This window comes from Hippichthys cyanospilos, chromosome 19 (assembly GCF_059441005.1).
Source record: "Hippichthys cyanospilos isolate Australia breed blue-spotted pipefish chromosome 19, RoL_Hcya_1.0, whole genome shotgun sequence".
NCBI lineage: Eukaryota > Metazoa > Chordata > Actinopteri > Syngnathiformes > Syngnathidae > Hippichthys > Hippichthys cyanospilos.
This window is the reverse complement of record NC_142387.1, coordinates 6840161-6866424: the sequence shown is the minus strand read 5'-3', so window position 1 is coordinate 6866424 and position 26264 is coordinate 6840161. Positions and strand designations below refer to the sequence as shown.

The 26264-nt window shown below is 36.8% G+C and overlaps 1 protein-coding gene across 1 annotated transcript; it reads left to right on the top strand.

Annotated features, from left to right (window-relative positions):
• The first annotated feature begins 7462 nt into the window (after positions 1 to 7462).
• Positions 7463 to 16391, top strand: rnpc3 (RNA-binding region (RNP1, RRM) containing 3). The gene is made up of 16 exons (XM_088402022.1): positions 7463 to 7537; positions 8022 to 8179; positions 8307 to 8354; positions 8448 to 8557; positions 8648 to 8740; positions 8945 to 9056; positions 9651 to 9719; positions 9868 to 10010; positions 10543 to 10668; positions 11003 to 11133; positions 13105 to 13302; positions 13389 to 13483; positions 13651 to 13709; positions 15106 to 15238; positions 15626 to 15700; positions 16059 to 16391. Exons 2-15 carry the CDS (start codon positions 8027 to 8029, stop codon positions 15686 to 15688), a joined length of 1533 nt encoding a protein of 510 aa, XP_088258148.1. The 5' UTR covers positions 7463 to 7537; positions 8022 to 8026; the 3' UTR covers positions 15689 to 15700; positions 16059 to 16391.
• The last annotated feature ends 9873 nt before the right edge of the window (positions 16392 to 26264 follow it).

Sequence of the window (26264 nt, the reverse complement as noted above, 5' to 3'; positions counted from 1 at the left end):
GCCAGACATGCAACAAGCTGTTTATTTGTCTCCAAAAGTGGGGAATGTCCTACTGTGCGAGGACACTGCTTCTGGAACTCATTCTAAAATGGTGGCTTCATCACTTAACCAAAAATGTTTCTATGATACTACTGGATAAAGTTAAACTTGATGTGCCCTTGTTAATGGTTGCATGTTTTCTTGATAACTATTTGGACTCCAGTCATTCACAGTAGATTCCTTACGTTTCAGATATGTCAAATATGTCAAGTTAATGGGATGCCTGGAAGTTCACAGCTGTGAGGCATGATGTGAATTGTAGGATCAGTGATGGACGGTTTAATTGCTACACTGTTTTTTTTTCCTTTTTGTAATGGTGCAGGTCTTTAACTTCTGTTCTTCTCAACTCTAGGCAACTTATAGAAGTAGACTTATGCAAACTTGTAAATTGTAAAATGAAAACATAATGAGTTGTATGTGAAGTTAAATAAGTGAAGTTGGATCTATGAAAGGATGCTGGTGATATTGTGTAACAAATATTTTTTTAGATAGTTAATTTAATAGTGTTATGGAAAAAATATAAATGGTTGAAATTGGTATGGAGGCTAGCAAATGTGAACTAGTTTAAACTTGCCTAATGAGAAACGTGTTTGCAATAACTGGGGCCCCTCATGACCATGAATCATTGAGGGGAGCTTCAGGCACTGTTTTGTGCACTGGACAGAAGTAAATGATGTCTTCTGACACCTGTTTACATCCATCCTTCATAATCTGTACTGCTTGTCCTCATTAGTGTCGTGTAGTGAAGCTCAAGGTGGGAGATGCACCTCAAGTTAAAAGTCAGGATGCCAGCTGAGGCATTCAAGTTTGGCATTCCGAGTGATTGCAGAAAATAGATATGAATGGTACTGTATGCAACTTGTGTGGATGTATTTTAAATGGTGTGCTTATAAAACTGCTAAGCTAGTAGGGGCAACGTTTTAGCACATTGCTTGTTTGTGAATCGCACAAAAAAACAAAATGAGGATATCTCTCCACTGAGCTGTTTCTATGAATGTTTGAAAAGTTCAACGGTGTATGTGGTCACTGATCCGCCTCCGGACAATTGCATACATCAGTACAGTATTCACTCTCATTATGAATCTCCACTGAACTACGAATCATTGAATGCAAGCACTTTTTAATGCTTGTTTTTTTTTTTTTTTGACAAATAGCAACTTATACTTGCAGGAAGACACACAGCATGCTGATATATGTTGCCCATTTGTTGGTCTAATTCTGTACAAAACATCCTAGAATTCCAAAGTTGTGCGGTGACAATCTACTCTTTAGCATGATAATTCAAAATTTCTCAAATATGCAATATGTTGATATAGCTTCAGGCTCTTCCCTCTTTTGTAGAACAAGATTGAGCTATAGTCCCTGCAGTGTTTCTGACTCATTCTGTCTGGCAAAGAACACAAGCACAAACTTGCATAAAGGGGATGTGAACATGCAATAAAGCTTTTAACTTTGGTAGAATCCCACAATAAATGTAGTAATTATAATGAAATGATAATTGCCAATCTGGAACATCTGCAGGCCAGATGAGGTTCAGATGCCCTCACATGTTTTTTTTTTTCCAGTATTATAACGTTTACATCCTTTGGCATGCATCAAACTGGATTACATTCACACGAGCATGTAATACTGTAGTTCCCTTTCAGCAAAGGGTCTGTCTTTCAATACAGCGATCATCTGGGAAATGCTTAGCAAAAAGAAAATTGTCATACTTATAGCAAAAAAAAAAACGGTTTTGTCTGTAAGGTTTTTGATAACTAGATTATTTTTCAAGTTAGTTAATATATTTAAAAACACATTTTGACACTTTCTGTTGACCAAAAATGACACTAAATCACATGTGCTCAACTCTCAGATAACAACCAATGTTGTAACATTGCGAGCATCACATGACCAAACCCAGAAGCCAGGTGAGCCATGACCGGTTATTACCCAAGCCTTGAGCACATGTGATGTAATTTTCAGTTGACAGCAAGAGGAAGGAATCTTTTTAAAGGTATTAATTATACTGTACATGAATTCTTTCTTTATAAAATTAACCCATTCGGTGGCATTGACAATTATAGATGCCTTTTACCTGAGCTGACAGTGAATGAGTTAACTTACTCAATGCCTGCCCAGATCGTTGACATCAATTTCCCCCGAAAAAAAGTTGCTGCCAATTAGTCAAAAACAGCATTAGCTCTGCTGGCTTCATCGCCTAGTTAGCAAGTGATTGTAGAAACAAAAACACATTTTGACTAATTTGACTAATTCAAATATATTAAATTAGTTGACTTGGTTGCTCGATTGAAGTGTCGTGAATGCTTTCACAATTTAACATAAAATAAAATGAAATACACGGCTCTGTGTATATATATATATATATATATATATATATATATTTATATATATATATATATATATATATATATATATATATATATATATATATATATATATATATATATATATATATATATATATAGAGAGAGAGAGAGAGAGAGAGAGAGAGAGAGAGAGAGAGAGAGAGAGAGAGAGAGAGAGAGAGAGAGAGAGAGGTAGGTAGGTAGGCAGGCAGGCAGGCAGGCAGGCAGGCAGGCAGGCAGATAGATAGATAGATAGATAGATAGATAGATAGATAGATAGATAGATAGATAGATAGATAGATAGATAGATAGAGAGAGAGAGAGAGAGAGAGAGAGAGAGAGAGCGAGAGAAAGAGAGAGAGAGAGAGAGGTAGGTATGTAGGTAGGTAGGCAGGCAGGCAAGCAGATAGATAGATAGATAGATAGATAGATAGATAGATAGATAGATAGATAGATAGATAGATAGATAGATAGATAGATAGATAGATAGATAGATAGATAGATAGATAGATAGATAGATAGATAGATAGATAGATAGATAGATAGAAATAAAAATAAAATGACATACATGGTAGACAGACAACACACTATCATTGCATGATCAACAGCGGCCAGAGTGGGCGTCAAAAATACACAAACAAGGCACAAATCTATAAATGTGGAAAGATAAACTAAATCAGCTCCATAACACCCAAATTGTTTCACGGACCCCTCCAGTTAAGTTATGGACCCTTGGGGATCCTCGGACCCCACTTTTAGAACCACCGATTTACAGTCATATCGTCAGTGAAAATTGAAAAGATATCCTTTTAAGGCCGTTTTACTGTGCTTATCTTGAGAGTAATCTGTTAAGAAAAAACAAACAAACAAACAAACAAACTCAACCTGCGAGATAAAAAATATCTAATTTTGTAATCAGCATGCCAATTTCCGCTTTAAAAATCATAAAAATCTTACACAACAGATTTTAAAACGTGCCAGTGTTATCAATAAAGTGATGGATGGTATCAGGAAAAAAACATGTAATATGAGTATTGTATTCACAAAATAATGTCAAATGCATTTGAAAAAATCTAATAAAGAATGAATACATTAGCAACACTTTTCTTTTCACTCAAATATGTTTATCTTGCTTCTTCATAGTGCTTCAGTACAAATGTTCTTTCCTTTTTTTCATGAATCACTTTTTGGATATCCTCATTAACCAACATAAATAGCAAGCACATGTTAAAAACGTCTCATCTATGGCAAAATAACTCCCAACTTCCTGGTTTCCCAAACATATCCTCTTCAAACAATCAGCGCAACTTGAATGTTTCCGCTTCACAACTGATGGCGCTTGAGGATCACAGCTGTTCAGTGAGCTAGGAAAGCCGAGACTTGAGACCCGGGTAAGCACTTATTGGCATTCCACACCAATCTGACACATCGACTTTGTCAAACACACACTCACATGAACAGGGTCAAAAAGACAGACGGGGAGAGGATGGGATGTGGCTGTCTCTTTCGAGTGCATTTCTTTAGAAAGTGTTTAGTTGCATTTGAAGACAGATGGCACAATGGTATATTTTATTCATACCATCTTTTGGTAAAATATGCACGTGTTGAGCTGATGGTAAAACCTTCTTATATATACTCCACTCTGAGCAAACCATCTTCCTTTGAGAACAGCAATTTCTCTGTAGTGTATTTGCAAATGGATATGATGTATTCAGGACCTGAGAGTTTCCATGAAGGCTGCTGGAAATACCCAACACATTCATAGCTCCGAATGGTGAAAGAGTCCATTTAAAAGCTTGGAGTTTGGACACGAATTGAGTTTACTGTCTAGGGGGTTGAAACAGACTGCAGAGCCCTGTTGAAAGAGCAGGAGGAGATTCTTCAGAACTGTGAAAGACTACACTTTTGGTTCTATAAACATTCAATATTTGTATTTCCAAATATAAATTATTATGGACCAGAATAAACGATATTCATGCCGTCTTTTTATATCATGGGCACGCTCTATACATACCACACATGCATTCAAAAATGAATGATGTAAAATTGACCCAAATTTAGTGAAAACTATTTACATATTGGCGTCATATAAATGATGAAATATCTTTTTTGTTACATTTTTTATTCAGAGTATGCATAGGTGTGTCAATGTGTGTGTATGAGGGAGTTTCTTTTTGTAACGTTTGCCAATTCAGTGCCGTACTTGTTACTTTTAAGTGCTCCAGTTGGCTCAAGTAAGATATCCACGTGTCACATGACCTGTATGATGTCATAGTAAGTTTTAAAAAGAGACATATGATCGTTCTTCTTCTCAGAAAAACCAGCCAACCACTGATATATTGTAATTTACCACCTGTGTTGTCAAGAGATTAATAATTTGGATGTTTAAATTATCTCATATCAACATTTTTAAGAAAAACCCTCACCCAGAGGTATTTTTGTAATGTATTTAATTTTTATATATATTTTATATATATTAATAAATAAATTAATATATATATATATATATATATATATATATATATATATATATATATATATATATATATATAATTTGTAAAAATATTTAATTTAATTTTAATTTTTTATTTTTTATTTTTTTTTAAATTTTTTAAATTTTCATTATTTTCCTTTACAAATGGCAGTTTACCATTTACCTCTTGCTATATTTAAGAGCTGTCCCAAGTGCTGGATGGTTTAGTTTTGACCATACAAAGGAATGGCGCTGTTTTTTTTTTTTTGAGTTGATGGCCAATTAATAAGAAATTAATATTAAAATAAAATATCATCCATTCTGTCTGTGGAAGGCTTGTTCAAATGTGAAGTGTTTTCGAGTTTAATTCGGCAAAGAGCTTTTCTAAGTTGCAACTTAAAAATATTAGTTTCTATTGAAGCTGTGGTTGTAGGTGCAGCTGGCGCTTTGCATTTATGTAGTAGGCTAAAGGTGCCATTTTTTAAGGTGAAATTTACCATTTATTGGATTGACAACTCATATTCTTTTGCGTTTTATTTTTCGGAACTTGCCCTCCCAACCACAAACATATCAGGGTATGTCAAACACAATGACAGACATAGGCACTTCAAAAGTTAAAAGTCAAACAAGCATGTTCAAGCAGAATATTTGTACACAGTGTGACACTTGTGTCACTATATTTTTTATCACATAATAATTTATAAATTTTCGACAGAGATGTCCATTATGGGATTATTACAAAAAGAACCTCCTTAAGGTCTTGACTTTCATTTTCCAGGAGCAAAAATGTTCAAATTGTAATCACAGTGTATGAAATTAAGTATGAAATTATTAGTAGACGATATATCAACCATTGAAAGATACATGTGCCAAAAGTTCAAATGGGTTTTCGTGAAATTAGAGAGTTCAAATTGGCAACATGCAAATTGCTGTAACATTCATGTTTTAACTACCTCCATGTACTGGATGTCATTTTTAAAGAGAATTCAGTTCAGAATTGGAACATATCAATACCTCCGTTTTCATTTTCAGGGACATATGCCTGATTTTGTGAAACACACCTCATATCTTTATTAGGGTAATATTCTGTGTTAGTTGTAATATTATTTATGAATACTATATATATATATATATATATATATATATATATATATATATATATATATATATATATATATATATATATATATATATATATATATATATATATATATATGAAATATTATGAAATTTATTGTAATATGTAATTATTACTTTTTTTTTCTTATCTTGACAACCTCTGGCTGCATGGGTCATTTACCACCATTTTGTCACTCATTAAATAGTTTCTATTTTCTCCTCATTTTCCGTTGGCTCTAAAGCTTTAGCCTCAGATTTTTTTTTTCCATGACACTCAATTGGATTCGTTTTCCTCTCTCTCTCCCAGACAGCCACACCCCTTAAGCATCTCCCTTCTCTTCTCTTCAATCCGTTACGTTGGAGAGAAAGAAGGAGGATCAAGTGTCCACGGTTCCTCCCATCACCTGTGAAATTTCTGAGTCAGTTCATGGTGAAAGGGGGCATTGTGTCCCCCTGATGAGGAATGCCCTTGCGTCGCTTCTCAAAGAAAAGGCTTCATTTGGTCAGGAATTTGGAGGCTTCTTGAGAAGTGTTACAGAGTTTTTCTCTGGGTTGGTGATAGGAAACAGAAGACTGCACAGATTGGCCTGCTATTCTCAAATAGCAATATTTTCCAAATTCAAAATTGCCCACAAGAATACTGCAAGACATGCACACGGATTACTTTTTTATTAAAACAAAATGATTCACAGTCAATCAATATGTATTCATAAATTTGACAAACATTGCGTGATATTTAAATCTTACTTTGATGATCCAGATTGACCGGATGATCGTGTTTGTATTTCATTTAGCGTCCGTTGATTTGAAAAAGCTCTCGAGTGTATCGTCTCGGTTTCTGTTTATATTTTATGGGCAGAGGTTGACACCTGGTGGTTAAAAACATTAAAAGTGCATAAAATGCCGATTTTCAGGACATTAATAGGGTGCCACACAACTCGCTTCGCTTTATTCATTATATCAAGTTCATTTGTTTCAATTGTTTTTCTTTTTTAATTTCTGGAGTCTATGAATTGTAATTTAAAAGTCAAATTCTTGATTTGTGTTGCACATAATATTAGAAATAAAACTATTCTGCTTTTGTGGAGAGATAGCTAAAAATGCAGAAATGCATTATTCAAATTTATTTCATGAATCCCCCCCCCCCCCCCTTTTATTCGTTAAGCAATAATGTCACAAAGTCAAATACAATTGGACGTATTTGATTCTAATTATAATATATTTGAAATATACATCACAAGTTAATTACATGAAGGCAATCTACTACATACCTATGTAAAGGTTTAGAAAGTATTCAATAATTTTGATATGTACTGTATCCATAAAGAGCGAAAACGCCGAATAAACACTCAAACGGCTTTCCATACGAAAACCACATCAAAAAAGAAAAAAAAAGCACAACTGACATGACAGTGATGTTTCATTTCTGAACACATGAGGGCAGCTGTGTGCACTTGCTGCTTACCGACCACACGTTTCGTATCCGAAGAAGAGCAGAGCGGAAGTTGTTTAACTCTAATCGTGTGCTGCTGCTGGCTAATGTAGCAACGAACTAAAGGTGGGCTTTGAATATCATTATGCATGCTTCCAGAGTTCATAAAAGGACATACATGTAACGGAATGTAAATGTAGTTGAAAATGACTCGTCAAAAGTCGAAGTAATTTGTTAATAATTTTATATTTGCACAACGCCAGTTTGTTTTGAGATGAGAGTCTACACCATACTTCCAAATGTTAACACAAAAGATTCTGTGTGGTTAATATTGCAGAGTTGAGGGGTAGCAGGTACACAATCCTCTGTCTAATTGGTAAACATTATATGCTTTCAGGTTGTAATTGTAAACTAATTGCATCAAGTGTTGCAGTGTATCACAACTGGCAATGGACTCAAATGAATGAAGTTAGACATAATATACGATTGACCATCACATTAAGATAAGCGCTTGACTCCAGGTTTTAACAAGTCATGAATAACAGTTTTTGTAATGTATGAATGTAGAAGCTTTCACAGTGTTTAGTAAAGCTACCATGTTGACCTGCAGAAAAAATGGACTTGCCTGAGGGATCAAACCAGAAGCGTGGAAGCAAGACACTGTTGGTTCGCCATTTACCAGCTGAACTGAGTGAGAATGAGAAGGAGGACCTGCTCAAGTATTTTGGAGCCCAATCCGTTAGAGTTTTCTCAAACATTGGCCGTATGGTGAGTTCAATTCAATTAACTACTTTATTTCAGCCTCAGAATTTACAGATGCACAGATATAGTTTAAGAAACTGAATAAGATGGATGATTGCTGTATCTTTTCTGATCTAATCTTTTCTTGCCACAGAAACACACAGCATTTGCAACTTTTCGCAGTGAAAAAGCAGCAGAAAAGGTGAGCCTCTAAATAAGTATGTACATGTGCTATCGATAATACATATACTACAGGTATTACACTCATTGTTTACTTGATGATCATTTGTTAAAGGCTCTGATCCGGCTCCATCAGCTTGACATTCTCAATCGAAAGCTTATTGTGGAGTTTGCAAAAGGCCAAGATAACATCACAGTATTAAAAGATCCACCTGTGTCAGATAAGTAAGAAAGACTCATTTTCATTGCATTTTCATTGCAGTTGAAATTCAGTCAGACATCTGAGTCATTTGCTTCTTCTTTTTTTTCTAATAGGAGTAATAAGGTTGGCAAGGAAACGCAGAACAAACAAGAAACTAAGCAGTCTAACCTTTCTCACATAGAAACGGGTATTGCTCCGAGTCTTGGGTGAGAGTTTAACACCTGTACTGCACACTATGTGGTCTACAGTATACAAGAAATGGGTTTTCTGAATATATGTTAAATGAATGTGTGTTTGTGAGTTTCTGTATGATTTCGTTTTCACCTATGAAACCCTTTGAGACTTGACTTAACTTTGTCATACATTTATATTGTTATTTATCATACATTTCTGCCTTTTGTCAATTCCAGGTTGAAATACCACCCAAATCCCACTTTGAAGTATTTGTACCCACCCCCTTCCAATAGTGTCCTGACAAATATAACACATGCCCTCTTGTGTGTGCCCAAGTTTTATGTCCAGGTGAGCACATTGTTTCCTTTCATATTTCATCACCCAGTAAATTGTAGAGAATTATTGTCACATGTCTTTGATATGCACAAGTTATTTTTTCCCACCCTAATTTTGCATGCTGTTTAAAAAAAAACCAAAAACGCATATGTTACAAAAAGACCTCTGCATGTTTAGCCTTGGGAGTTGAGCTATTATAAAATGAAAACATAAATGGGGTCTTTGAACTGCATCCATTTCCTTTAAATATCATCCAAAAACATTTACCTTTTGAAATTCCAATTTGTACATGTTAATAATAAACCATAAGTGGGAAGCATGAGTTATGGGTTTAACATTTTCTGAGGAGCTGAGCTAGATTTTCAACACTGACTGCTGTTTGCCGCTTTTGCTTCTTGGTGGCGCTCTTGTGCCGCGGCAGCAACAGCATCACCCCCTCCCCACTTCTTTCACACTTTGCACCTCAAGCTCACTTGATCCATGCATTCTGAATGGAAAGCACAAAAGCTGTGCAATCTATGTTTTTATTTATTTATTTTTTAATATTTGCATGTGTTGCATAAACCAAACCACACCTTCTTAGGGTTTTTATCTTCTATTTACCAGGTGCTGCATCTGATGAACAAGATGAATTTACCGTGTCCATTTGGAGCGGTTACTCCCAGACCCCCCCTAGTGAGTTGTCAGATGTTCAGATGTCAGTTATTTGTTATTAAACAAGTACCTATGTCATAAAGAGATCGTTAGGTGAAACTAGAGAAAATTTGTGTCTGGTTGATGTCATTTAAGTATGAGCTGTTATTTTTCAAATTGCGTTTTGTAGTATGGGCACCTGCCTGTTGCCCCACCCATCCCCATGCCTCCGCCGTTACCTCCTGATCTCCCACCTACCCCAGCAGAGGAAATGATGATGTCATCTGATGAAGAATCGGAATATGAGAGTGGCGACGATGAAGACAAAGAGAGGTGAAAAATTGAATGCTCACGTTTTGAGACCACTCAATTGACTTTCAAAAAGATGGCCTGTATCTAATAATGTTACCATACTAATAAATAGAGGTGTGAAACGACTTTATTAACGACCTATACCAGTACACGTACTCAAAAATAACTGCAATGAGCATTGTTATTGAGATCTTGAAAACTAGAATCGGAAAACTAGACCTGGAAGGAAAATTAGAAAGACAGCTTCAGAGGGCTTGCCATTCTGATTACATGCCACTGAGGAACTCAAATTTAAATATTGAAAGGAACAAACTAGTTACAGCAAGACACAAGAATACACAAACGAAGGTGGGAATTTTATAACAATCATACAAAGGTGACACAAATGACTATAGTAACTAATCACACGACAATTCTCGCTTTAAAACATGAAATAATTTCACCATAATATGACATGAAAGCATGAAATAAAGTATTGAAGTTACTTGTGCTTGAAGCTTCAAATGCGCACTGCTGAATAATGGTCCCATTTCCAATGCTGGCTTTGTTTCAGGGTTCTTCGTCTGATGGGTCTAGTCAACCAAGCATGCAAGAGACCCTTGAGACCAAAAAAATCTTCAACAAGGAAAAAGCCCAAGATCAAGGATCTCCTCTTTGTGGCCAAACCAAACTCTCAGAGGTACCCCAGAAGCATTCAGGCATGCCCCCCCATGTACAGTACATTCAGTCTCACAAACTGTTAAAAAGAGGGAAAAAAAAGGCCTCTAAGGTTTTTGGTGCTGGTTGAGGAAGATACTGCCCATCCATATGCTCACTTAACGACACACCACAAAGTCTCTTAGAAACTTTATGTACCCATTGTCTCCTGGCCGCATGTGGGTGGACTGGGAACTGTTAACCAGAAAATCTGGAGACCTTTTTTTTTTTTTCGCCACACAGGAGCTATTTTTTATTGCAGGTTCATTTTAAGAAGTGTCTGTTCAGAAATGTGCGATTGTCTCTGCTGTCGTCAGTGCTCCAGTCATACAGCCATCAGACGTGTTTGAGCAGCCCAACCCTGCCGGACCGAAGAAAATAGAATTCCATATTTCGGTTCCTGACGTGGCAGTCAGGATGGAGGGAAGTCAGACACAGTGTGATGAAGGTATGTAATGCTAAGGCTTCCACTTCCCTATTCTACCCTTGGAAAGCAAGATTAATTTTTACGTCACAAATTGGTTATCAGAATTTGATTTTATGTTGACCCAAGACTGGAATTTTAAATACCCTCCAACTGACTGAAAAGCTTTTTGAGCAGTGTGTTTTTAAGCTTGAAAACTCATTCTATTTTCTGTTGAAGAAAAAAATGGGAAAACCAAAAATCAAATCCTCGAACATTTTTGTAATTTAGATATTTTCGAAATACACAACTACTCTTAAAGGGAAACTCAACCATTTTTTTAGTGTTCTCCATCTCATCTAATCTTAATACATTCCGATTAATTTCAAATCTGTCTAAAATTATGCAGCAAAATCGACACATTTTTATCTATCTCAGAACGTGGCCATTTTGTTACTTAATGCCAACTGAAAATGACATCACAGCTGCTCAGGGCTCACTAATAACCTGCCACAACTTAGCTTGCGAATGTTACATTACCAAACTTTGAAAACATTTGAGCTGTGAATGAGTGTATTTTGCAGCGTAATTCATATTCCACAAAAATAATATTCATCAAAAGCCGGGTTGACGGTTTCTCAAGCAGTTGATCCAAATTAAATACATTTGAATTTGAATTCTGGGAGATAAGTGGACAAGGCTTTACCAGTTGAAATCAAGTTATAACGCTTAGCACGCCCTCCGCGCAATATGTTGGTCAAGCAAATTTGCTTTCTGCATAATTGTAAGGGTTGGAAGTAATTACATTCAAAGCTATTTTGAAAGTAGCATCAATGTTTTTTTATGTTTTTTGTCTAAGTCTTGTGCCTTATTGTGTAGATTCATGGAAGCGTGGTGTAGTTTGGAATACTTATCACTAGTGTTTGAAAAGTTGACTCCTGAAATTGTCAGCTCTGGAAATAATCAGATGGCAATCGCTGTTGCATGTTTTTTTTTTAATCACTGTAAATGTCAATTGAGAACAATCACAAGCGCAGGACTAATTTTGTTTCATGCCATCGTCGATTTGAGCATAATTGTCTTAAAAGCAGATTTCTTTAAAATGTAATGCACCTCATCGGGAAAATGAGCAACTCAGTTTTTTGGTCACTGAGTATTTACTGTATAATCCTTAGAGAACTACTATTGGATTAATCTTGGGAATTTGCTTAAACATTTGATGCTTGCTGTCTGTGGGGGAAACCAGAATAGCAATCCTGTATATCACAGGAACTCGCACTGAAAAGGTGTTGCCATTATCAGTGTGTGGAAATGTCATTTGGGGAGGGGGGTCTGTGTAACTTGTCGGCTGTGCACTTTCCCTTCTTTCCTTTTATATTATTTTGACACCTTATCTCTCGCTACAACTTGACTCACCAGCAAACGCCAGAGAAGTAAAACAGATCTCAAAGTCAAGCGTGGCAGATTTCCTCAAGGCGAGGAGTGAAGATAAACGACGACAGGTGGCTTTTTGGATTAGTCTTGTTTTGTCTGATAAACAAGTCATTTAAATGAAAAGAAAAAGGGCAGATAACTGGGAAAGAATGTGTGTGTAATACACACACACGCACACACGTATATATATATATATATATATATATATATATATATATATATATATATATATATATACACACACACACACTCACCAAAAAAAAACAAAAAACTTGAATTTAGTGCACCCTACCATGTCGCACATAGTGGATGTAGGCTCTTTTCTTTTTCACCTTCAAAATGAAAAGTACCTCAACCAAACTAGTTGCTGCTGTGGAAATAATTACAATAATCCGTCTACCAATGAACATATTCATTTGAATGGTAAAAATCACCAGAGTGGCAATATTTCAAAGCCACATTTCTTGTTGAGAATCACTAAAATTTGAATGAATCTGTTCCAGCATCCAACAGTTGTTTGATAAACCCTTTAATTGTTCTAGTAAAGTCAAGTTAATGTCCTTTTTGGAACTTCTTCAACAGATCCCGTTTACCCTTCAGAAATGGATGGCACAGAGGTTTCCCTCAACAACAAAACGGAGGCTGCAGAAGGATTTGGGAAGATGTACCCCAGCATCCCGCCGTCCCAGCAAAGTGAGGAGCACAATGATGAGGAGCAGGATCTCCCCTCAGATGTCATCTCAAGAAAAGAGCTTGAAAAAGGTCGCCTCTCAAGAGACGGTAAGCAAGGATATGACAAAACACACGTTGGAATGCACACATGCTCCAATATGACCTCAAACTCACTGTTTCCTCCTTGAAAACAGAGATGAAAAGGATGTCGGTATTTAAGAATTATGAGCCAGGTGAACCGACCTGCAGACTGTACGTGAAGAATATTGCAAAACAAGTGGAAGAGAAAGTAGGTTCTTTTTTGGCTCTCGACCCACTTGTGTTGGTCCCGTTGCATGTTTATTGCTGAAGTGCTTACATTTGCTGCAATGTTGAATGTCCAAGTAAAATCATCCCATAATTACCTCTGCTGCATTTGTCTGTTATTTTCTCTCTGTTTGTCATTTTGTCTTCCAGGACCTCAAGTACATCTATGGGAGATATATTGATCCCTCATCAGAAACTGAAAGAAACATGTAAGTGTCTTTTTCTGTCCATCAATTTATTTTAGTTGTAAGGACTGATTTGATGAAATGGCAGCTAAAGTAACGAGTCTTGTAACCATCTGTTTTATTTACGCCTTGGCTTATTCATCAGCTATTTTTGACTTGAGCAATTTGTCACATTCCCTCTTGAGAGATTCTAGTAATGCATGCTCACTGTTATTAAAAAAAGATCCAACCAGACATGCAGATCAGAAGGGATTTTTTTTTTTAATGTTCGCACACCAGCCGTACTTTTAATTCCTCACCTGGGACCTCAAACCTGAACAATTGTTGGGTTTAGTGACACACCTCCCAAAAATAAAAATTGAGATTGAATAATTCAGATGTTATTAATTGATCTAAAGACTTGAGCTGCTTCTGTGCTAAGATCGCTCTTCTAGAGAATTTATATTTCTCTACTTTAATCAAATTTTCGGTTGGGCCATTTTTAAAGTTACATTTACCATTTATGTTTACCATTCATCGAACCCAACAAATGTCACATGCTCTTCCATTTTCATGTCTTCCTTCTGGCCTCCCCCACCACAACAGGCGCGCAACAGGTTATGGGCCAAACACGACAGCTAATCAGTGTCTGCTTCAGGGTGTTATTGATTGTTGTTTTTCAACCCCCAACATTTCATGCAAAAGAAGCCTGATGCGTTAAAAAAAATCTAATCAGTATACAAAAATCGTAGAGATAGAACATTACATTAGAGCGATTAACTATGACTGTAATTCATTGATCACAATTAATCTATTCTTTTGACATCCCTCCGTTTTGCACAATTAGTGTGTTTTGCGTGGCATTTTCAGCTATTTTAATTATTGGATGTCTGCATTTAAGAAATGAAAATGCAATAAATATGAAGTCTCGACTTTAGTAGAGATGTTTTATATTATTGGAAGTGCTCAAGCAGTGCAGTTCTATAGCACAATTGTCAGTGTTAGAAGTCCAATGTGAGTATGCGACCCAGTTTTCAAATTTCATAAAACGGAGAAGATTCAACATGCTGCACCAGTAGTGGTGATCACAAGCTTTATAGCATCATTCTGTTTGCAATTGAAAGTATCACTTCTGAGTCTGAGGGCTCTCAGGAGTGTCGTTTAGGATTCAGCAGGCTGTTTTTTTATTAGGAGAAAATGTAAAGCTTTTCCATTTCCTGGATCCAAATTTTTAGGCTTTCTTGTAGTGCCATAAAAGACCTGTAGTTCGAGCGCAAACATACTTTTCTTTCTTCCCCTCTTTCATTTCCCAGGCCTCAATTGGTTCCCTAATGCATGCTGTTTTTGCCGAGTGAACTAAGCAGATGCATTTTTTTTCCTCAAGCGTGCACAGCAACCACGAGTGCTAATGATGGTCTCCTGCTTCCCGTTCCTTCGCCAGGTTTGACGTGGTGTTAATGAAAGAAGGGCGGATGAAAGGGCAGGCTTTTGTCGGACTTTCCAGTGAGCAGAGTGCCGAGAAAGCCTTGCGGGAAACCAACGGCTACGTTCTCTTCGACAAACCCCTCGTGGTGGTATCCTTTTCGTTACTTGACCTGTTGTGGGAGCTAATAATTATAATCTGTCCAAAATGTGGTCAGCTAGTGACCTAATGTACAAATTGGTGGTCATAGTAAAGACACAATGGTTGTCTCGTGACAGATATACAGTGTTCCCTTGTTTTCGCGGTTAATAGGGATGGGAAAACCCCCACCAAAAGGAAATTCTGTGAAGTAGAATGTCCGACCCCTCGGATATTGTATGCATATAAATTAAAGTATATTCTCGGTGTAATTTTTAAAACTAATGACTTGATACACATGACCACTGAAGGCATGTAATTTGATGAGAAAATGCTTAATAATGTGAATGTAAACATTGACTTCCTTTGTATGTTTAATGTCCTCAACTGATAATTGCAGCAATTCGCTCGATCAGCCAGGCCAAAACAAGACAATAATGATGCCAAGAAAAAAACAAAATGATAACTTTTACAGGTAAGTACTGTTAAAAGAAAACATTGTTGTTGTTGTTTTTTTCAGCCAAACCAAACAAAAAATGCTTTAAATTACACCATACTTCAATTAATCAACCATGTTTGAATTGAATAAACAAGTACGACACTTGAAGTAGACCACTTCCCGACCAGGAAATAAATGGAATCACTAAGCGGCCATAATATAAATATTTTGACTTATACTGTACAAAATGTGTCACAGACATGAATGAAACGTAGATTGAAATATCCCTTCAATAACGAATGAAATAAAAGATAAAAACAACATGATTTTTTTTCCTGTATTGTGACAAAATTAACATTGTCATGCCTTCTTTTATATACTTCATTCATTCAAGATGCCAAGGCTTGAATTTGTGGGCCAGCAGAACCATATGTATCCTTATATGAACATATCCTTTGGAGAAAATAACTCTAAAGTGGGCAGTTGTATTTGTGGTACCATTGGAATATGTAGTATTGACCCTTTTTAAGCACATTCATTGATCTACGTTTACAAGAACAGAGAGCTTTTATTTTCTCTATCTTCATCTGATGAATTTAGTCTTGTTAAGTAAATGTTGCTAAAGTGTTTTTTTTTTCTACCTCGTCTGGCTGGATTTCAGGTGATGACCATCAGAGATTGTCTTCATCTTTTATTTAATAAAAAATATTTTTTTTATTTACTAAAATGAGTTCATGTCTCTGTTCAGCAAACAAACTCACATATCTACATTTCGCGGGTACTTGAGAGAGTATTAGATCAACACAGTCGGCTGTTGGTAGCAGCGGCTTTAAAAAAAAAAAAAAAGATTGAAGATGACCGAAGAAAAAAGGACAAAAAAAAAAAAGATTGCAAACAAACCAAATAGAGTGAAGTCAGTAGGAAATTGCTCCAGCCGCTTTAGCTTACCTTTACAATCCCGTCTCGCCCCACCTACGTTATTACGGAGAGTAAACCTCCGAGAGTGAACTTTCCCCCCTCAGCAGCTGTCATATCAGAGGATTTGGAAATCAAATTGTTTTTCTCCCCTGTGGGGGCGAGTGATACTAGAAGTGTAGTGGGCGCATGTCAGTCAGATATGAATCCAAGTTTGAAGACGTGGTCTTTGTGATAAGATGGCTTAACCACTTCCCTTTAGTTCTGACCGCTGGGAGCAGTTTTCTCGACTATCCACATTTAAAAAAAACATTACGCTCCTCTAAAAGTCGTATAAATAATTGGACTTTACATGTGACAAAGTCAAAGTTGATTGTTAATCTATTAAAATTACCCATATCAATTAATCTTTTTATTTCTTTGTAAAGCAATTCCACTGCAGCTTTACCCAGTGTACAAAAATGTTAGCACGTTAAATTTCGATGGTTAAGATCCAAGCGAATGGGGTCATCCATCACATGAGCTCATCTGGTCTGACCTGCAGCCCGAATCTCCTGCATGAGGAGAGAGGGGGGTCCCATCTGTGGCCGACTGCGCGCCATCCCAACGATGACAAATGTGAACCCCCGCCGTGAAAATATTGAGTTACTAAGGCATTTATCAGGCAAGATTTGAGCAAGATGAACGCTAACCTTTTGTAAGTAGACTCAGATGAAGATAAATGCTGTGCGCCAGCTCTCTTTCATACTTGAGCTGCACGTGTTCTTATCATTAGAATTTTTAACTTGTTTGGCAAGGGGCTCACTGTAAGTGCTGGATCTTCGTCTCAGCATCTTCTTACTTCGTACATATAATGATATCACTCCATAATACCGATGTCATAACATGTTTTTTCGGAGTTTACTATTAATATAATATTGTTGAAAAGTCTCCAATGCATGCATAAACAATTTATAATCTATTGAGTATATTTAAGTTACGGTAATAGATGAACATGTGCAAAATAACTATACATAGCATTTTAAAATTGCTGCATACAAGTCACTGTAGGGGTTAAAAATCAGTCATATTTTAAAGGCTGAAAACAGTCAATCCGTTCTTTTTCTGCAGCTGTTTATCCTCACAAGGTTTGCAGGCTTACTGGTGCCCATCCCAGGAGGTGTGGGACGATGGTTGCCAGCCAATTGCAGGGCAATTTAGCACGTCCCAATACATCTGCCATGCATGTTTCGGGAGTGTGGAAAACTTAAATTAATATCAGAAATCAATACCCCCCCACACACATATAGGTACATAAATGTGTTTATCTTAACCATAATATATATATATATATATATATATATATATATATATATATATATATATATATATATATATATATATATATATATATCAGTTTCATACTGAGTTGAACGCCAAAGAATAAAAATGTGTAAGATGAGTTTTAAATGTGGATAGAAAAGGTTCTTGCCTGATTGTTTAATATGAGATTAACGGAAAAGGCTCAAGTGTTTTAAAATGAACTCTAAACTACAGCAGGAGCCAGTGAAGGGAAGCTAGAAGTAGAATTTAGGGTTTGCTTTTTCAAGCCGTTTAGGAAGCGAGCAGCAGCATTTTGGACCAACTGGAGTTGCTTGAAGGACGACTGGTAGGTCAACTATTGGCATGTTAATTATTTTTAAAGTCATTTGAAAGGTTTTTTTTTAAGTAACTACAGTATTTATATCTTAGTTTTTCTTCACCTGATGAACAGCAAAATAATTTACCACATTCTTACAATGCTGGCTAACACATTTAGTTTTTCAACCTCCAAAAGGATTTAAAGTCACGAAAGAAAACAATTCATGGATCTCCAAAATGGTGGCCACAGATGTATTCAGAGGTCACGAGAAAAGTATCTTTTGGCACTCGTGAGGTGTATCCACTCCACGAATTCATACTTTGTACTTGTACATTTAAAAATACAAACCATCGACACACAATGTCTCAACATCTCTTTTCCAGCCTCAGTCTGATGAGTCAAAGTCACTTGGAGAGCAAAAGTGTCAATTCTAAGGTACACTTATTCATTATGAAGAGAGCGATGGCTTCACCATGCATATTTTATTCCCTGAATGCTTGCAAAATTAATGAAGTTGTCCAAATGAGAAGCATTTAAAGCCGAAGGAAAGTAACGTGCTTCAAAAATTCATCCAAAATCTCTTTGATAAGAATTTAGTCCAACGTTATTCAGTTTGTTTAAGGAGGTTTAGGCGCCTTTTGGCAAATATTTGGAGTGATGTTATGGAACGTTGCTCTGTAAAACTACTCCGGCATTGAGATTAGATGTTCATCTCCATGCAAGTTGCAGCTTCCATTTTGTGATTTGTCTGAGGCGCCTGCAAATTCTCATCTTCACCCACATCCACAGCAACCTTGTTTATTCCCCACAGTGGCATTAGCAAAGCTGTAAAAGTATTTATGGGGGTACAAATGTGGGACAGCCAATCTAAGACAAATCTATAAATCCTGGTTGTTGATTTCTCAGGGCCAGGAGGTGCAGGCCAGTGATCAGTAGAGGTAGAAAGTATTCCCCGGGTGACTCTGTGTGAGTAACGCACAGATGCTGAGCAGCATGCCAAACAGTGTTACAGCGACACTGTTGTGCTTTTAAAATGGCCAAGCTGGCCTTCGCCTCTAAAGTGAGACGCAGACCAGCTATCCATCTACCGTGAGCTAGTATCATTAGCTAGCACCCAACTGGGACCCGACTCAGCCGTCGCTGCGCGCGCTACAATTCGCACCCTGGTCTTAGACTGTTTGGGGCTTACGGTGGTGACAAGGTATACAATTATCAAGTAAATGTAAAATGTTGTGTAATGTTAAAATGCATTTTGTGAGGCGTGTGCAGATTTCCAGCTGCAATAATAACACGGGAACCGCTTGGGGCCACACAACACAAACATGAAAACCCGCTAAAAGGCAGCATGTATATTAGTACCCTATCTGTATGTTTTTTTTTTGTTCAACACATTGTTTTGATGACATAATAGTTTTCTTTTCATGTTTTTATGTATGTCATGTCTGCTCATTAGGTTTTCATCTGTACTTGTTCTCATCACCCTGCTTTTAATGTCAACCAATTAGCTTCTTCCAGCAACCTTTCTTGTGCAGGTATGCCTTGTTATCTTCTCAATTTGTTTGTATTTACTTCCCTGGTGTCAATCACTGTTGGCTGAGTCTACTTGATGTTATGGATCGTGTATTGTCTACGGCAAGGCCTGTTTTGTTTCCTTGTGTGTTATTTTGAGGGCCGCTGTGAATTTTGTATTTACATTTTTCAATGACTCTTTGTCTTTTTTTCACATGCATGTATCATCTTGATGAGACAAAATGGACAGAAATGTATAGATTGGGCCTCTGGAAAATCTAATTTATATTAACCTTTTTTCCACTTCCGTTCTTTTACACTTGCATCAGACCTGGTTACAAATGCAAATGTTCATTCAAACTCAGAAGGTAAATGCTATATAATATATATATAAAAAAAGCAGTGGCCTTGACATTAACAGAGTTCTGTTACCCCTCTATTTTGTGGTCTAAGTGTTCAACAACACCCCACTGTGAAATCAACCAAAATCTAGAGGGTAGAAGTGTGCGCTCCATGATTGTCAGGCCCCAGCCTCCCTCAACAAGATAAGCGAAAATTGAAAATGGATGTTATTTGGATGGATGGATAAAGGATGGAAGTTCCACTTTTGAGGTTCTACACTTCTGAGTTTCACAGCAGCATGCAAGCGATGACCCAGCCCACGCTCATGGCATATTTCGCATGATCTAACTTATTTTACAAAATGCCACAGGGATTCAAAATATGTTCTTTATGGTACTCAGTGAACTGTCTTCTTTAATAAGATTTGCAGAACGTATAGAAAGATAGTGCTGGGCAGTGAGCCGAGGGAGCGCTCCCCTCAATATTAACAAGGAAATCAATAATAAAAGTAAACATACCAGTGCAATTTGCTATATCACCTGCTCGGCCAAAAGCAATCATTGAATGGGAATGGTCCAGGAAGAGTTTGTACATCCTGTAGGAAAGTTAATAACAAAAGAGTCATCCGGGCCTGTGATTGGAATTGGATAATAATCCTTATATCAAGAATAATCATCAGCGAAAGTGCAGAAAGGGAAATGGCTGACTGAGCCTCTCTGCTGGAATCATTTTATCATTCAACAGGCACTGCACCGCTCTATTGTTGTGATGTAGCTGAAACTGACCTTGAAGCTTATAAAATTGCAATTAGTGAGACAATTTATGAAATTTATTTATATATATATATATATATATATATATATATATATATATATATATATATATATATATATATATATATATATATATATATATATATATATATATATATATGTATACACACACACACACACACACACACACACACGTGTGTAGTTCTCTGGCCTCCAGATTTGTCACACCCATGAACATGATTCCACTGCTCTAGTCTGGGTGTCTTCCTTTAAACTAGTCCACTGAGGCTTGGCAGTTTCTCAAAAGCCGTGAACATCCATGACGCTTTTTGTGATGTTAATGCCAGCAAAGGTTCTGGCAACTATGCACCTTAGCAAGCAAGCCTACACGCGGGACTTTATGTGATGTGCTTTGTTAGCACACTTTGGCATTCGTTACGACAGTCTTTTTTTTTTCTCCTTCCATCATATCACCACGCTTGAATTCAGTGATCCATTAAGGACAACCGATTCATTCAAAAAAGTCTGTTAGAAAGATATTGTTATAAAACCATAAAAAACGTTTAGCTCAATACAGTCTTCTTTTGTCATAAAGAAATGACATTCAATCGGAACCCACTATTGTCTGAAATGACTTTTAATGGGATCCTCCCTTCTTTATAATCCATCAAATAATCAACCTACATATAACTTTCGGTGTGAGAAACAAAGCTGTCAGCGTTCAGTTGTGAAAGCAACGATTTTGATCTCCTCTTGGCGTCATTTGTCACGCTGAAAAATATAGCCATCAACCTTCAAGGTGAAAACTGTCTGCTGTGTAGATGGAGACCTATTGTCTGGAGGATTGACAAGGGCTGATGCAACAGGCTACAGTGAGTCAAGGCTAACACACACATTTAAAAAAAAAAAACTCTTTCTTCACCACCTTCATCCCCAGAGAGGGTATTTTTCATACTTTCAACCACCCAGAAGTGACAAGTCTCTGACACCCCTGCTTACTGTGACACCTCTTTGAGGCCACTTGAGGTCTCCACCACAATCCCTCCTTTGATGGGTATTGTTAGAGAAATACTGCACAGCTGGAAGCATGATTTTTAAGAAAAACAGGGCTGTTTATGGAGCACAAAGGCACAGACAAGCCCTGGTAAGATGGCTGCACTTTTCTTTTTCGCTCAAAATGCAACTAAAGTTTAGTTAGCTCACTTTAATACTGTTCCTCAGTGCCAGGAGGACACGAGAAGGCAGAAAAGCACTACTTTTTCTAAATGAAACTCCTAATTTGACTTTTGCATTGTTCCTTGCTACCAAGCAGCCATAAGATGACACCAAAGTAATTCTTTAATTTAAGGGATACAACATTTTAGCCTTTTATACAGTAAAAATATGTTATTTTGTATATAAATAATATGATGAATCAATTATTTTTCCACTTGCTGTCCACTAAAGGCTCAGTTTGTCATCATCACAAGGTCAAACTCAGCAAAGATGTACGCCGTGATTGGCCATTACTTGGGCCTTGAGCACGTGATGTCATTTTTAAATTAACAGCAAGTGGAAGCATTTGTTTTTAAAGGAATTAATTGTACAATTTAGTAATTAAATTCAGCAAAATATTTACTTTTTACCTCTGCATATGGCAAAATAAGTTAAACATTCATTTAAATTAATTTGGTATTACCAAACTGTGACGACATTACTCGTTAATCAGGTCGCAGACTTGAATGCTGCAATCAAGGAAGGTGGGAAGTCGGAACGTCCCAGTTCCTGTGTCAAAGCGTTCAAGGCGAACCTCAACAACAAACATTTTTTTTGTGAAGTTGTGGTCCTTTTTTTCTGCCTCCCAGTTCAAAGAGGCTTTCGAGTACAATTTTCCGAGTCAAAGGACTTCAGAATGCAGTTTATGACAAGAATAAACATTAGAAAGGCATTTGACAAATTGACAATGCTTGGAACCCTTCTTTGTTCGAAAACAACTCACTATTGGCTTCACCTTTAGTTGAAAGCTAAGAGAAAGAGAACTATGTGACAAATAAAATCCTCGAGCTGCACATTTGATTTAATAGCCATCAAGGCGCACACATACTTTTAAGATTGCAATTAGGCAAAAAGCCTAAAGATGTCGTCGTTTAGCAAGAAACTTGTTACATCCTTGAAGCACCTTTAATATTGTTTGAGGCATTTTTTTTTTAGATGTTGGAAAACAAAAGCGAGAAACTTAATTTGAGCCTGAAAGTGTTAATAACATGAGCGGGAAAATAAACACCTATCGGTGTAATGTTCAGTAGTGAAATTCAAAAACCTCAATGATATACATGCAAAGAAAAAAAAACACGTCTAACTTAGAAAAGCCAATGATCACTGCTACTTTCATGGTGATTTTTTTCTTTAGATATGTGTTTTGATACGCCCCCCCCCTCAGAAATTTCAAAGCCTTTTAACTATTGTCCTGTCCAGTAAGATACACGTACCTGTACAGCTCCGTGCTGTTGTTTGTGTCAAAGGGCATGATCTCGCTTGCATAAAGGGGCCGCGTCTGTTTCAGATGACTGCCCCAGCGGCACTTGCCATGTGTGACTTCAATGCTTCACAGGATCTCTTTCTCTTTTTCTCTCTCTCTTTCCCTCTAAAAACGATCCATCTCTCACCCTGTGGAGGAACGAGAACAGTCTCCCCCAAGGTCAGACCACACCGAACGCTAGCTTCTTCACTGCCCTTCTCAATATGCAAAGTTGGCAACATTTTCATGTGAAATTGGGAATTGATCATTGCTAGCAAGTAGCGTTTCATATTAGGTAAGAAATGCTGGAAATGCCAGAATATTGTTGTCATGGTAACATGGAGATTTGCAAATTCTGGCAAAACATCCCCAAAAAGGCAAACAACATTATAAAGCACGGACCGCCGCTGAAAAAGAACAAACGTGCACCATATTGTACCCTAACAGCTTTCGCCATTGCTGACTAGGAAAAAGTGGGCGTGTGTGTAGTCTGCTTGGGCAGCTTGGGGGCGGTCCTCAATTAGTGATGTAGCAAAGTGAGGACCCTCTCATTTTCGCTGATCAAACGGGCCTGATGCCGTTGCACTTCAGGGGTGTTTTTGTTGAGGGAAAACTAAAAGGTCTAAAAAATGAATTTATATGATGTATACAGGCACTTTAAAATATTTTTTTTAGGTGTTAGACGTCAGTTGCAAAAGTTTGAAAACTTCAACTTCAACTTCAATTCAATGTTTTGTTTTGTTTTTCCTACTTTTTAAACCAACACAGAAATCCAGAAACAGGCAATGAATTATTTATTAAATATAAAAATGTTATTCCAGCCAAAATGTGTTTGAGGTTTTCATATTAGGCAGCTTTTTGCCAAGATGACCAGGGTGTCCCGCTCAACTTTTGTGTGGTGTCAGATTCTAGCATATTGTTTCATTGCAACTGTATCAATGTGAATTTTGTTAGCATTTTTTGTTTGCAGCTGTTTGTATTTCTGTATTTTATGCTCTTGTTTGTTGCCATTTTTTTCAATTTCTTTGCGTTTCATTCATTTATGTTTTTTGTAGTTGCTTTTTTGTTTGTTTTTGACTCATTCCTGTTTTCCCATTCCTGCCTTCTTCAGCCACTCTATTTAAGATGCAGAACAGATTTTGAGGCTCCCAGTATTGTTGTTGTTGGCTTTTTTTTTGAGCTGTCAGAATGGCTCTTTGAGTATTAAATATTTTTGACCCCTGTGTTCCACAATGGTCCACAATATGAGGAACAGTGTGGCAGCAGCTGATTATTGTCTGTGCATGTGTCTTGGGGCTACTTTGAGAAATTAGGTAGACGCTAGCATGTTTCTAGACCAGTAAATGTGAGCCAAGTACTTTGACATTTTCACCAACCCAACCTTTGATGACTATTACCCCAAGCCCTGGACATTGCAGACATGATTTTGGAGAATTCACATCCACCTGCGCTCCCCCTTTTCTTTCACCATGCCCCCACCCCACCATTCCTCAACATATTGCTCCTGTTCAATTATTTAGTTGTTAGCCTGCTTCGTCCCTGAGCTGCAAGGAAAGCTTTACCTGCCGATTAGAACAGAGCTTGTCACCGGTGCCGCCCTGATATCTCTCTTGTTGTCTGGGCTGGAGGAAGATGACTTTTGCCACATTATGCAGGCGGAAATGTCATTACCTCAATGCAGGCTTGTCATTTGCAGCCTTTGGTCTCCCAGGGGCGGCGGGGACTTGGATGTGTATGAAGTTGTGTTTGTGCGGATATCATGTGCTTGGGAATTTGTGCATCACCCACAAATGCCAAAAGTCCACACAACAGAACAGCCCAGTTTTGTTGTAAGATGAATATATTTTTTTAGCCAAAGCAGATGCCTTTTAATTATGGGCTAATTCCCCTCGAGCAATTATTCCAAAGTCCAATTATTGGACTGTCATGGAATCGCATTTGTTGACGGTAAGGTTCCTATCTATTGTTAATGAGCTACTGACCACTAGAAGAACAAACATTTGATCAAAGTGAATCCAATTCTTGCAAAACATCCCACTTGCTCAGGCAGTTTCTTTAGCACTGATTCATTGTTGTAACTCACGCATATATAAAAGTTATAACAACATATATATATATATATATATATATATATATATATATATATATATATATATATATATATATATATATATATATATATATATATATATATATATATATATATATATATATATATATATATATATATATATATATATATATGTATATGTATATACACACACACACACAAAACTCTTTGACAGTAGAAATATTTGATTGATGTATGATTTATTGATGCACTGAAAGAAATTGATTAGGCGCTGTATGAACATTTTGAACTAGTCCTATTTATATCCACTAGGGGTCACTGTTAAAGCAATTTCTTTGTTTTCCAATTTCCTTTAAACTCTTCCACGATACCCACGAGAGTGAATATCTTTGTATGGTATACATTTAAAATGCTCTCATCAGAACTTTCATTTAAAATAAAGCTATATCTAGATAATCATAGTGTAGGTATAACCTATGGCTATAGAACAATATTTTTACAATATTCTTCTTTGTACTGCATTATATGACCGAGATATTGTTTGCAGAACGCACTATATCAGACTGTCAGATTTTGGTTTTACATTGGCTGTACCCTGAAACACAAATAAATAATCAAATAAATACATAGTGAATAACAGCAAGAATATTCATAAAGATAAATGGAATAGTTCTGTGATAACGTCTGTTTGGGTCAACTAGTACTTTTAACATTACAATACTTTGTTCAAAGCAGTTTTGTTAAAGTACTCTGTTTTCCTTATAGGCCAAACTCTTGGGGAGAAGAGAAATCAAAAGTGCCTCGTAAGCATTGCAAGCTGAATGAATACTTGGCGTTTTTTAGCCCAAGAAAACTCCATCTGCATTGGTTGT